At 33.9% G+C, this 15,375-nt stretch overlaps 1 protein-coding gene across 1 annotated transcript in view; it reads left to right on the forward strand.

Annotated features, from left to right (window-relative positions):
• The first annotated feature begins 14,105 nt into the window (after nucleotides 1–14,105).
• Nucleotides 14,106–15,375, forward strand: part of LOC127949615 (glypican-6) — a 183,073-nt gene continuing 181,803 nt past the window's right edge. Inside the window, exon 1 of the mRNA XM_052547049.1 lies at nucleotides 14,106–14,589. Coding sequence (XP_052403009.1) covers nucleotides 14,433–14,589 — 157 coding nt within the window. The 5' untranslated portion in view covers nucleotides 14,106–14,432. The remainder of the gene's footprint in view (nucleotides 14,590–15,375) is intronic.

The raw sequence follows: 15,375 nt of genomic DNA on the forward strand, positions 1-15,375 counted from the left end.
AATACAATTATGAAGTAATAATTTTATGACAAATACAAATTTCAGTGAGTAAAACTGGCTGTCTAGTAGGCTGTTATGGACTACACAGCATTTTTATATTATTTTTACATTTTTTTTAATGATTATTATTTTAAATTATTGTCCCTGGATCAGTATGTTACTATTATAATAAAGTAGCGGTGGTAGCAGACATATTTTGAGTGTCAGTTCTGGTTGAAAAGAAGCAATCAAATCCAGCTAACTGAGTTAGCGACGTACGAAGAACAGGCCCCAAGTGTTTAAATACATAAAAACAATAACAACAACAACAGTGTGTCTTTAAAAACAGTATTTTTTGCAGAACTACTTCCTTCCACCACGGATTCCAATCTCAAGTTGATAGCTGAGCCCAAACCTGTTCAAAAATGTCTCTTTAGACCTAGAAATGAAGGAATGTTAAGTTGCTTCATTGAAAGCCTACTGTATTAAAAGCCCACTGTATTATGTAGAGTATTATGAGAAAGAAAGATTGACTGAGCGATCATGATTACCTGCATTTGGTTCAGATTCTTCAGATCAATCTCATATTCACAATAAAACATCAGTTTGAATGTCCACTGAGGAAAGCGATATCTTTGTCGTACTGTCATTTCATCTGTTGATGGTGATTTCCAATGACAGCGCTGCTTAGTGCAAACAGATCAAACCATAAAAGTTGCTAGGCAATTCAGTCAAAAGTACAAAACCAGCTCTCTGATATACAGCATTAACGTTCTATCGAATATAACGTGATAAGGTTTTGCCTTAAATATATCTTTAAATATATATATTATATATATTTATATATATTTAAATATATCTCATGTTTAACCACTATAGAGACATCAGAGCCATTGGTACATTCCAGATCTGTCCCAGGTGAGGCTTCTCTAGGTGAGTTTATGGGCACTTAACGGCCTTCAACGCCCTGGAGCTCACATATCTGGAATTTTCTAATATATGTTGTCTTTATTAACAAACTGCGTATTTTACATCTAAACAAGTACATTCTCAACTAAAAAAAAAAAAAACCCAAAATTAAAAAAAAAAAAATATTTATAAAATTATATTCAGATTTGAGGATCAGAAATATTTAATTAATTCTATAAATTCATGATATAATAATAATAATAATAATAACAACAACAACAACAACAACAACAACAATAATAATAATAATAATAATTATAAAAACGAACTTACATGGTATCTATGATGCCAATAAATTTGGCATCTCTTCAAACCTCCACAAAACGTCTGAAATAAGTGAGACCTTGTGATTTAAAAGGTCAGGCTGTTTTGCAGCCGTGCTCTGCTGTAGAATATAATTGTAGCTAATGAACAACTAGCTCAGCATCTGAGGATCAATGTTTGCCTTGTTTGGCATTTTATAGGTGATGTGAAAATGATTAAAACGAAGACACACTGTGATGTAACATTTAGACAACACGATACATATTGATCCAGATCTTTACTGCTGAAGACAACAGCCAATACCGCTCACTCATGATGAATTTCAGAGCCGTTTTGTTAACCTGCAAGTGCTCTAAAATTCAGAAAATAGAAGATAATGGCTTTAGGTAGAGAACGGTTGTGGTTATTTAAAGAGCAAAGACATGTAATAAGATATACAGTGATGCTGATTTCAGGAGTGGCCACAAATTATACTAATATGATGATTCGCTGCTCAAGAAACTTTTCTGAATATTATCAATGTTGAAAACAGTTGTGCTGCCGAATTTTTAATTTGATTTATTTATGTTGTAGAAACTATGGTGCATTTATTTTATTCAGGACTATTGTATGAATAGAAATATAATATTTTGTAACATTATAAATGTATTTACTTTCACTTGTGTTCATTTTAATATTCATAAATGTTTCTTGAGCAGCAAATAAGTATATCAGAATGATTTCTGAAGATCACGTGACACTGGAGACTGGAGGAATGATGCTGAAAATACAGCTTTGATCACAGAAATAAATTACACTTTATTATAAAGTCACAGCTATTTAAATTTCTAAAAAACAAAATAATTACACAATATTACAGTTTTTTCTGTATTTTTTGATCAAATAAATGCAGCTTTGGCAAGCAGAGGAGACTTTTTTAAAAGTCGAGAATTACAGATTTTAAACAAATTCATATCTCTAAGTTTTCAAATGCAGTACCTTAACTATTATAATTCAGTATCCCAATTTTTAACTAGCCATCCCTTTTCACGGATATTTCCATATGGCCAATGTTGGCTCATTTCTGCTCTAAAGGTCCACTTTGTCTTTGAGATATTAAGCATCTTCCAATTTGTTTTTTAGTGCAATATGAATCATAGCCTGCCATAATCACTTAACCTGCTCCCGAGATTTGAGTTTCTCCCCGCTGACAGCTATTTTCCACATTCTTAATCATTCCTCCTCAAATCAATTTAATCTCCGGGAAACAATGTGCTCAGGCGTACCCAATAGACACTTTGCTGCCAGTGTGATGAGAAATGGCCCCCGTCGAGGGGTAGAAGAAAAGTGTAAGCGTTTCGACCTCTTCCGTCTTCCCTCAGGCCCTCTGATTGGATGCGGCCCTCAGGTCGGCACCACAGGCATCATGGGTATCTTCAGTCCTGCAAATGATGTTCTGGCTGGGAAACGATGGATTATTTTTAAGGAGAAGCTGCCTCGTGGGCACAAGCAGCTCTGGTAATATTGATTTTGGGGCACGTGGACTTACCACGAAACTCTTTTAATATTTAATTGTTGCTCTCAGCATGTACTGATGGGATTGGCTTTTGCCTTAGGTGTAGTGCAAATTAAATGAGGAAAATGCAAAGTATATTTAAATAGGCTTGTCATTTAGGGAGTTTCAGCTAAAGTCAACAAGTAAACAAATGGTAGAGCAGCTCCTCCGGGGCAAAGCTGAACCAGGTCACTCGCTATTGTGAGGATTTTTGGGGGAAATAAAAGCAAATGTTTCATCGGAGAAAGTTTGGAGGAGTTGCTTGTGTTTGCTAGACGTCTGTAATGAGTGAACAGTTTTTATATAGTGAAAAGGTTATTTATTTATGTGACGAAAAGCTGAATTTTCAGCATCATTACTCCATTATTTTGAAATTATTAATTGAAATCAAATATGCTGATCTAAACATTTATGATTGTTATCTATGTAAAAAACAGTTGTGTAGTATATATATATATAAACAAAAAAAATGTTTTGGGGGGGGGGGGGCTTCATACATTTATATTTTTAGGATGCTTTGAAGAATAGAAAGTTCAAGCATTTATTTGGAAATAGAAATCATGTGTAACATTATAAATGCATTTTTTTCCATTATTTGATCAATGCAACATATCCTATCATAACAAAAGTATTCATTTATTTAAAAACGTATATGCATTAAATAAATAAAGAGACAGTGAAGATTGGATAAATTATGGTGGAAATTCATCTTTGATCACAGGAATAAATTACATTTTACAATATATTCGCATTGGAAAATCATTATTTTAAATTGTAACAATATTGTTCACAATATTACTGTTTTTACTGTATTTCTGATCACAATAATGTAGCCTTGGTGAACAGAAGAAACTTATATTCTGCAGAAAGAAAGAAGATTATAAAGAAATATACAAAAAGAGAAATCTGTTGGAACTCGGTTGTAGCCACAAATGCGTGAAACTGACAATACTTTTTACTGCCCATGAAGCGAAACAGCAACTTCTGTGCTTCTTTCTTTACTTTTTCAGTGCCTTAATATTTAACTGAGGTTCAGAATATAATGTGGGCGTGAATCTAATGACTATGGCTCTTTTGCATATTAATGAGGGCCTCATGAATTATACAGAAAGAGCTGAAAAAGCAACTTTACCATGTCATTTTAGACTCTGAAACACTTTGTGCAGTGACTTTAATGCTCAGAACCATCTAATGTCATACTGCTGACTGATATTCTGCAGTGACAATCATATTTTTCATGATTCATTATTACATTTAATCATTCCTCTTTACTCTTCTATAGTAAAACAAAAAAAATCTATTTTGAAAATATATTATTATGCAGATTCTATTAGTAAAACTTTGGCATTTTCTGTGAAAATGGCATTTATATTGCTGTAAAACATTCTTTAAAAATATACAAGAAATAATAGTTCACCCAAAAGGACTAAAAGCTCCAGTATAATAGATTTATGACTGGTTTTGCTGTGAAACTTTGTGTTATCATTGTGTTAATTTTAGGAAAACCAATAGCGTTTCTTAAAACCGCTCCATGAACTGAGATGTCAAAGACAAATTCATGATTATGGATTTATGCAAATTACAAGGCGAAAATACGAGCAGCCTCAGCGAGCAACACTAATTTTATTAATAATAATGCAGATTTTATTGTTTCATTATCTGAAACTTCATTTCCTTTTCTATTCAAAGTCGAAAACAGCATTACGGAGGTTGGTGTGGCAAAATTAAGATCCACGATTCTTCTCTCGCCAGATTACAATAATTGCCCATATTTGTCTTTAGGATTCATAAATTATGGAAGGCTCATTAATAATACAAAGGCTTACTCTCAGCACTAATGCAAGCAAAGAAACCTTTCTCTTCCCTGTAGTGCTAAATTAACAACATTTTTTGTTCTCTCATGGCAGGCAGCTGCCGAAGCAGGTAGAGGAGGGTTTGCTGTAATGGCTAACAGTAATCCAGATCATATTTAGAGAGACTTCTGTGCATAATGGTTGCTCACATCACACACTCGTGAACAATCACTCTAATGGCATCTAATGGCATGAAATGTGAGCTCTAAAAGAGTAGAGCAATTGTCATCGCTGCATCACAACAACCCAAATTATGAAGTTTCACCACTAGAGTGGAGATGAGTCATAATCAATGAAACTGCATCTGATTCCACTTTGCAATTACATTTTCGTAATGATTCAGTGTATGTAAATTGGTTTCCGGGGTGTATTTGTTGTGCAACCTATGGAAACCTGCTTCTGCCACAGAATAAATAAATAAAAATAAAAAATAAAAAATCAGGATGTACACTAAGAATGACGAGAGGGGAATATATAGATAAGATAGCAATATGTAAACTCAGAATTGTGGCTTTTTTTTTTTTTTTTTTTACTTGCAATTCAGAGTTTAAATCAAGTTTTTGTTTATTAGTTTGTTTGTTTTGTGTTACAAGCTCTTGGTGCATGAAGAAGATCTGTAAAGTTGCAAAGATTAAAGTCTCAAATCCAAAGAAATATACTTTATCAAAGTTAAGACTCTGCCACGCCCCTTAAAACGCTTCGTTTAAACACGCCCCCAACAGTTCTTTGTCACTATGTGGAAATATTTGCATAATGCCGCCCAAATGTTCACACAAAAAAAGAAGGTGTGGTTTCAGTAACACAGTTAGTGCTGAAGCAGCCATGTCAGAGATATTTTGTGTGTGTCTAGGAGAAAGAAAAAGCACTTTATTTGTCCTTCCAAAAGTAGATGCATTTAGGAATATTCAAGTTTACTTACTACAGAACAGCAAAGCATTTTATGGATGACCTAGGAGAGGAGGATTTTCTGACTTTGCTATGACAATCTGGTGCTTCTGAATCAGCTACTGAAAGCATGTTTTGTTATTAATTTAATTATTTGCTATTGAATGTTCAAATGCGGAGCTCTGCGAGTCGTGTTAGTGTGTGTGTGTGTGTGTGTGTGTGAGAGAGAGAGAGAGAGTGTTGGTCACACAGTGGAGTCAGCTCTCTTAACTCTCAGTGTCTTGTTACTGCAAACACATACGAGCTTCATCACTGTGTCTGTCACACCTCTCTGTTTCTCTTTTAGGCTTGAACTGATGGTAAATCTAAGGACATTTTTAACTGTCTTTACATTTTTTTGAAAGATGAAGCTCGCAATTATTTCACATTACATTTCCAACGAGTGCTTATGGTGTTCAGCCAATCACAATGCCCTGGGTCAGTTGGCCAATCAGAGCAGACTACACTTGTCAGAAGGAGGGAGTTTGTAGAAAATTATTTGTTTGAAAGAGGCAGGGCATAAAGGAGCCACAATAATGTACAGTATTTGAAAAAAATAATGTTTTTTTTTTTTAACATTAAACCATATGACCCCTTTAAAAAATAATTTCAAGATGTATATTTAGAATTCTTTGAAAAAATTATCTAAATTATCTAAAGAAAAAAAAAAACAAAAAAAAAACAGAACCTCAGTATATACCCTTTTCCTTGCAATTTTGTGAGGGGGGGGAAAAAAGAGTCATAACAAATGAAAAAATTATGAGACTTGACTATTTTTCTAGCAGTTCTACCAAATAAATAAAAGTGTAGTTTATATCTTACAGTTTGGACTTTTGTTTTTCAGAACTGCAAGATATGAACTGTTTACAAGAAGAATAAAAGCATCACTGTTACCTGTTTTATTATTCATAACAACCAACAAAGTCATTTATAAATCCACAGTTCAAAAGTTTGCTGTTTGTATTTGATGATGCTTTTAACATTTCTGAAAAAAGTCTCTTCTGCTGACCAAGAATACATTTGTTTAACCAAGAAATACAGACATATCAGTAATAATGTTAAATATTATTACAATTTAAATTAACTGTTTAAATAAAAAATATATATTTCTGTGATCAAAGCTTAATTTTTATGTTTCTGTTGAAATCATGATACATTTGATTTTTCACGATTCTTTGTTGAATAGAAAGTTCAAAAGAAGAGCATTCATTTGAAATAGAAATTTTGCGCAATATAAATGCTTTCGTTGTCACTTTTGATCAGTTGAATGCGTCCTTGATAAATGAAAAGATTATTTTGATATGCCAAACATCCGATGATCGATTACTAGCTTTCAACACTTAAAAAACCAAGCATGTTTTACATTTAAACAGAGCAAAGGCCCTGTAGCACAGCTCAGCTAATAAGAACAGAGAGGAAATATTGCTGACTTCTGCTTACTTAGTGCTAACAAAGCCCTCAGCGTAACACACGCTCCGGAAAAACATCAGCACAGCGAGTGGTCATGACCGAGGGCTGCTAGTTTATTGTGATCATCTAATAAAGAGCGAGATATGATAGTTAGTTCTTTATCTCCACAAAGCATATTTGGTTTTGACAGAAGTGAGCAGAGAAAGATGCTCTTTTACATCATGAAAGAACAGAACAACAAGACTATTAGGATGCAACCTCATGTAAACATTCCTGAGGCTAAAAGCAAATAAATGCACATCAAAGTGTGCTGCGTGGTTCCTCCGTGTCGCTCTATTTTATCTTTGTTCTCCAGACCATTGCAGAAGCATCATTAGCGGCGTTTGGGAGCCGTTGCCGTCGGGAAGCAGCATTTGTATGCGTCCAGCAGCTCTGGCAGAACACCGGCCACCTCATGTTGATCCGGTTATGTGATTTATTTCTTCCAGGGCGAGGAGCACAAGATGCTCCACAAGGCTTGTTTTCTTATTTCTTCGCTGGAGAACAAGTGGTGACAGAGCATCACGGAGGGCGTCCTTGACTGTGTGGAAACCTGATGCTGTTTATTAGTTTGACTGCTTAATCTGGGGTTGAGTTAGCAAGTTTCCAGCAGATGCTTTCCTGCACAGTGCATCTAAAGGGTTAGTTTGCACAGAAATCAGCAATGCGGTAGGAAGAAGGCAGTAAATACACCATTATGAGAGGAAAAGCATCCGTATTGGCGGACATTCAAAAGTGGCTGTAAATTCTGGCAAAATAAAATGTTTGCAGCAACCTGCGAGTCGCAAATATTTAGTAGATGTTTTGCCAGTGATCGATTTTTATTGGATGCTGTAAAAGCAAGAAATTGACTTATATTTTAACACCGTTATTGTTAAGGCTTTTATCACGGTACTCTTAATAGTTCTTATAAACTAAATGGGTTTGATAGGTTTTATAAAAAGAACACTTTAGCAAGTTTTATAAACTAAAAAAAAAAAAAGAGCAAGGAAAGAAATTGCATCAAACTATAATCTAGATTTATTTATTTATTTATTTACAGTGTTTTCAGTTTAACTGATATACCATTATAGTTTTTAATCTTTTGAACTAGGTTATATATATATATATATATATATATATATATATATATATATATATATATATATATATATATATATATATATATATATATATATATATATATATATATATATATTATTATTATTATTTTATTTATTTATTTATTTTTTACATTGTGGGAAATGTGATTATTTTATAAATGTAGTGTTTAAAAGAACATTTTTTTGTATTTACTTTGTAGCAAGTATGTAATGCTAAAATCTTTCAAACTGAATTTAAAAAAATAAAGATAAATAAAAAATAAACAAAACAGATAGATAGATGTCAAAATTCTTAATAAATGAGATTTACAAGCTTTAAAACAACAACCATTTCCGTTTTATGGAAATCTGTATGTTTTCTACAAAGGTGTGTGTATTTTGTCTGGGCTTGATGAGAAGTGTCAGTATAAAGTCGAAGAGAGATGAAGAAGAGCGAGTGAGATGTAAATAAAACCTCAAGGAGCGCAGCTTTTATTTAAGAGATTGTTTGACTGCAGTCCTGAGCTTTAGCTGCTTCACCCGCACAGGTTTAGAGAGGTTAAACCCACAGCAGCGCACATTTCAGAAGCGTTTTCAGATCCTCACAAGATTGTGCACCTGGAATGGAGAAGTAAAAAGAAGACCTGACAAAATATCAGGCTATTGTGTCTGGTGGGATTTGCAGTCTTTCGACTTTTTCCACTTAGATGAATGAAACATCAAAGGCAGCCATTCACAGCCGCCGTTTGCAGAGTGGACTCATTTCAGCTGGATCAAACACACATCTCTGACTCCTGCTCCTGTGTGTGTGTGTGTGTGTGTGTGTGTGTGTGTGTTTAAACAGGAGAGCAGCAGAAGCTGGAGATTCCAGAACTCATGGTGGTCAAACTGCATCCTTTTACACTAAATCAGCAGACATTTTTTACTACAGTCAGTTAAATGGAAAAGATTATAAAATATTCAATATTTTTTTTTGAGTAAATTTGATCATCTTATCGTTAAAATCAATGCACCTTATGAACTGAGAACATTTTAATAAATTATGTAGAATATTGATCTTAAAATAATAATAATTGTAGTTCTTGAAACTGGAAAGAATAATCTATTCAAGCAATAAATATTTTGCACCACATGTTGAGAAACGTACACTGTTAAAAAATTACTGTAAATTTTACAGTAAAATACTGGCAGCAGGGTTGCCAGCCAGGTACTGTAAATTTTACAGTAGTCGTACTGTAATTTAATTTACAGATTTTTCCTGTATTCTCAATTACAGTAAAATTCTGTAAATTAAATTACAGTAAGACTACTGTAAAATTTACAGTAACTGGCTGGCAACCCTGCTGCCAGTATTTTACTGTAAAATTTACAGTAATTTTTTTATATTTTGTATACTGCATTTTTACAAAAAAATATATTATATACTGCATTTTTAATACATTGTATATGGCATTTAACAATTATTTAAATAGCAAATGCACACTTTCAAGTAGTTTACTGTGCAAAGCAATTCTTTGAAAAAAAGCATATGTGTATTTGCTATATTTAAAGTATGTAAAATGATAGCATACAATATATTTTCCCTATTGCTGACTTAACTTTAACTGCATAAAGTGTTATATAATGCATAACTTAATTCACCAAAAAAATATAAAAAAATAACATTTTTAAAATCTAAAAAAAAAACAGGTCAAAATGTTTTATATCACTTTTAAATTTACATAAAAAAATGACATAAAAAGTATATTATTTTGAACTCATTTTTATTTATTTTAAAATTATTTCATTTTTTTTTAAATGGATATGAAATTTTGGCATGATTTCTTTTTTATTACTTGGAACATAATGGCCATCATGGACCTTGACACAAAGAAATATTCAAACTGCGTTATAACCGAAACATGACCAACATGGTCATATTAAAACAGTTCACCCAAAAGTGAAAATTCTGTCATTTCTCACCCTCATGTCATTCCACACCCTTAAAACCTTTGTTCATCTTCACAACACACATTAAGATATTTTTTATAAAACCTGATGGCCCAGTGATGCCTACATTGCTAGCAAGATCATTTCCCTTTCCAATGCCCAGAAAGGTACTAAAAACATATTTAAAACAGTTTATGTGACTACAGTGGTTCAACCTTAGTGTAATGAAGCAATGAAAATACTTTTTGTGTGCCAAAAAACTAAATAATGACTATTCAACAGTATCTCGTGATGGATGACACTGCTTCATGAAGCTTCAAAGCTTTATTAATCTTTCAGTTCAAATCAGAGCATATCAAACTGCCAAAGTCACATGATTTCAGTAAATGAGGCTTCGTTACGTCATAAGTGTTTTGAAATTTCAATGGTTCGTGTGACTTTTGCAGTTTGATACACGTTCTGAGCAAATGATTTGAAACAAAAGATTCGTAAAGCTTCTAAGCTTCATGAAGCAGTGTTTTGAGATAGCCCATCACTAGATATAGTTGAATAAAATCGTTGTTTTGGGAGATGGGGGTGGGGGGGGGGTTGGCAAAAAAAGTATTCTCGTCGCTTTATAATATTTAGGTTGAACAACTGTAGTCACATGAATTGTTTTAAATGTTTTAGAGGCTTTCTGGGCATTGAAAAAATAAATGATCTTGCTAGAAATGCACGCTTCACTGAGCCACATCTTATTATGTGTTGTGAGGATGAACGAAGATCTTACGGGTGTGAAACGACATAAGTAATTATTGACTTAATTTTCATTTTTGGGTGAACTAATCCTTTAAAAACCACAAAGACATTTTCAGATAGCTATCATCATTAAGGAATAGACCAATATTGCCAAACAAGTCATACAAAAAAAAGTGATGCATGACTGACCGGAAGGAGCCGCGCACTTGCAGAAGTCATACAAACTTTCCATCAAACAGATAAAAATCAACCAAATAACAATTATGCTCCAGATGAAATTCCATCCCAGGATTCAAAGTGTGACTAGAAATATTGAAAAGAGTAAAGAGGACAATACATTAGATATATTACAAAACATAATAATACTTTCAGTAGGAGGATGCGAGACGACTGATTTTATTCTTGTCCTGTGAGTTTTCTGCTCGGTCACGGCTGGTCTCAGAGGAGACACGTGTTGCTGAGACAACAGGCAGAACAGAGCACCACTTCCTGTTCACACACAAACACACACACACACAGCACCTGCAGTCACAGGAAAACCACTGACCTTCCATGTGGTGAAACACTAATCCATCTTCAGGATGCTGAGCGCGGCCGATGGCTTCAGACTCTCGCTGCTGCTGCGTCGCTTCATACATGATGCATTATCACAAGAACGATGCACTGATGTGTGTTTCAGGATCAGTCTTCAACGACTATTTCTTATTTCATTCTACATTACAATATGGACGAAACATTGCACTGAAACAAAATTCCAAATTGTAAACAAACAGAGCTATTTTGGGTGTTTTGAATACATAGCTTTCCATTGATGTATGGTTTGTAAGGAAGAGAACTTGGTTTGGTTGAGATATAACTATTTGAAAATCTGGAATCTGAGGGTTAAAAAAAAAAAAAAAAAAATATTGAGAAAATCAACTTTAAAGTTAAAGAAAAAAATCTAAGAAATGCATTTTACTAATCAAAAATTAAGTTTTGTTAAATTTATGGTAGGAATTTTACAAAATATATTTTATGGAACATAATGCTTACCATCCTAAATATTTTTGGCATAAAACTAAAATCAACAATTTTGCTTATTGTTACCTATTGCTACAAATGTGACTTATGATTTGTTTTGTGCTCCAGGGTCACCATTTTTTTTTTTTTTTTTTTTTTTTTTTTTTTATGAATTTACTATTTTGCATTAACACATTTTTCAAAGTTGCAAAGAAATTTTTTTTTTCAGTCTTTATACTATTTTCAGGTTTTTCATATTCAGTTTATCATTTTAGACATGGTGCATTTTTTATATATATACATATTATTGTTTTTAGTATTTATCATTGAAAATGTTTCTCTAAATATTCAGAATTTTTATATTTGCCAGTTAATATTGAGTTTCAACATCTGGTTGACAGCACAGTCATTTGGACATATATGGAAACCTCATATGTTGGAACATTTCAGTAAATTCCAGTTCAAAAAGACCAGATGCATTCAGCATTTGTTGGGATTGAGCATTTTTATGCAAGAAAAAAATATGCCTGGTGTTTCAGGGTCAGCGGTATAAAACACTCACATATGCACTGAATAAATACGAATCAGAGCTAAATAAACTGGAAAGATGATGCCTTCAGCAGTTTAACCGTTCACGAGAGAGTGACCTGGGAAAGTCAAACCCTCGTTTGGGAAGATCCTGCTGGTTATTACACTAGACTGTGTAGTGAGTCAGTCGAGAGATTCCCACAGGCTCAACTACAGCTCCTGTCCTGATACTGAACTCATGCATGCATGCAGAATATGCCTTTTTTCTATTGAGAAAGAAAGGGATATGAGAAAATGGAATTAAATGTGTTTGAACTGAAGCAGATTAAAGTGTTACTCCACCGCGAAATAAAAATTTTGTCATTAATCACTTACCCCCATGTCGTTCCAAACCCTGTAAAAGCTTTGTTCATCTTCGAAACGCTATTTAAGATATTTTGGAATAAAACCTGGAGGCTTGAGACTGTCCCATAGTGTGTTCCGAAGACGAACAAACCTTTTACAGGGTTTGGAACGACATGGGGGTGTCTAAAGTGATTAATGACAACATTTTCATTTTGGGATGGAGTATCCCTTTAAAGCAATTAAGACAGAAATACTTTGACCAAATAATACACTGACACTATTGCACAACATTCATCACATAAATAAATACAGGATTGGATGTAGTACAGTGAAGTAAAAAGGTTTAGTCTTGTTAATGTCATGCATTATATCACGGTTTTGAAGTGAATGAAGAATTTGAATGATTTTTAATTAATTAAAATAACTTTTTTATCTTCAAATTTTTTATGCTTATTGTTTACTTTTTTTACTGTTATTTGTTGTTTTAGTGATTTTTGCACTGCCTTGGCCATCTACAGCATCAGTTATTGTCATGCCAATCCAGCGCACATTTTCTCATACAAAATCCATTGAACTGCATAAGAAAAGGGCAAAGCATGACGAATAGATCCGATGCTGACAGCTTGAGCTTAGAGAGTCCAGATCCAGGAACTCCCGAGGCAAATCTCCTTGAGCCTTCACGAATCCAGTCCGTGTTTTCTCTGTTCTGATACTGGCCACTGGGCTGTGCGGTTCATCTGCGAGAGAGGGAGACAGCTTTCTTTCTTTCTTTCTTTCTTTCTTTCTTTCTTTCTTTCTTTCTTTCTTTCTTTCTTTCTTTCTTCCACAAAACTAGAAAAAATATTTATATATATTTTTCTTCTGATTTGTAAGATATCTAATTTCACATCAAATTGCCATTATATTACCTTGTGACGTAAAAAAAGACATAATACATTAAATAAAACATAAGATCAAGAGTAAAACTTAGTTAAAAAAAGTTAATTAGTTTATAAATAGTTATCTTTCTTTTAGTCTTGTTTTCATGCATATTTATAAATTAACATTTACTTCATAGAAAAATACAAAATAGCATTAAATTAATTTAATAAATCTATTATTGTATATATACTCATACATTAAATATTTAAAACAGATTGCACTATATACATATTTCTGTTATATTACAAATTTCTTAAAATGAAATAAGTGCAAACACTTAAAACAATAAAAAACAACTTTTTTTACATTTATTACTTTTAATAAATCTTAATTATAAATCATTGAAATTGCTAAAAATAATTACATTTATTTTTTGCTGTTTGTATTTTATAGTATTGTGTATTTAATATTATTTCAGCAAAATGTGTTCTAGTTTTTGCTTCAACATCTCCTGACGCAAAACTCCAGGAGTCGTCATGATCCAGTCCGTGTTTTTCCATGTTCTCACACTCACCGCTGGGTTGTGCGGTTTGTCTGTGTTGGTGTATGTGTGTGAGTGAGAGAGAGAGAGAGCAGAGATAGATAGAGAGAGAGAGAGAGAGAGAGAGAGAGAGAGAGAGAGAGGGATTGCTACTTTCTCTCCGCTGATAGAAACACACAGCAGAAGTTGAGAGCGCGCCGCTCCGGATCTCTTCTGGAGGTTTCGCTGTTCTAATCACGCGCGCGTTCGTTCTGAGCGGATCCGTCCGAGCATTCTGCTATGAGCCGGACGCGACAGAAAGCGTGATTGATTGATCATTGTTGAGCGATTGAATGATTGAAACAGTTGTCCACCTGCAGCTGGAGACGCCGGTGCGCTGAACGCGTCTCGCGGGTTTTGCGCTTTTTACGCATCGGCTGGATTTGTGCACAGGAGGGATGTTGAAGACACCTGTCGTGGTTTTCACTTCTTTATCGCTGCTGTTGTCGCTGTCATGTGCTGGAGATGTAAAATCGCGCAGCTGCAGCGATGTGCGCCAGGCGTTCACGACCAAAGGCTTCAGTCTCCACAATGTGCCACATCAGGAGATATCAGGTGAGGACTGGGTGCCAACATCGTGCCACATCACAAACTATGGCGAAAAGCGCATTTCTGCTTACATTTCAGTTAGACTCGGGAGGAGAACAGCTCGTGCCCGTGCAGAAGGTTTGCCTTCGAGTCCTATTGATCATTAATGGGCTTGATCAATGCTGATTTGCGGACGATTTACATGTAGTGAACGAGGAAACCTGAGCTCAGTAATTCGGGGATTTGGTGACTTGATCTTTGAAAACTTTTCCTACCACAGTAGTCTTCAGTATTTATGGATATAAAGACAGCGTGAGGTCATTTAGCTATTGCGTTCACAGAAATGCATGTTATTGAACAGACATTGGGCACAGTTTGTTAAACTATGCATCTTTGACTGCACCACTTGAAAACGTCTCAACCTTTCCCATATATACTTAAATAAGTATAAGTTAAATTCTGTATTATTATTTAATCGGTCATTGCAAATCCATAAAATGAGCAATTTTAAGGCAAAAACTACATTTGCATTCAGCTTATAAAGTGAATTTATTTTTGAGGTCCATTTACTTAACTTTTGTAAAACTTTATGCACGTTCACATGCAGAAACCTTGTCAAATTAATAGATCCAACTGAGCAAAACCAAGATTTCCTTCTCAAATTGACTCAAAAAGTACTGAAACCACACAATAAAGACAAACCTACAGGTTTTCTTCGATAACATACAGTACCGTCAGCCATCTTCATTAATGCAACTTTTTCACTTCAAGAAAAACACTATTTTCATCATCACACACTCACAAAAGTGACCA

Source organism: Carassius gibelio, chromosome B1, assembly GCF_023724105.1.
Source record: "Carassius gibelio isolate Cgi1373 ecotype wild population from Czech Republic chromosome B1, carGib1.2-hapl.c, whole genome shotgun sequence".
In the NCBI taxonomy this organism is placed as follows: domain Eukaryota; kingdom Metazoa; phylum Chordata; class Actinopteri; order Cypriniformes; family Cyprinidae; genus Carassius; species Carassius gibelio.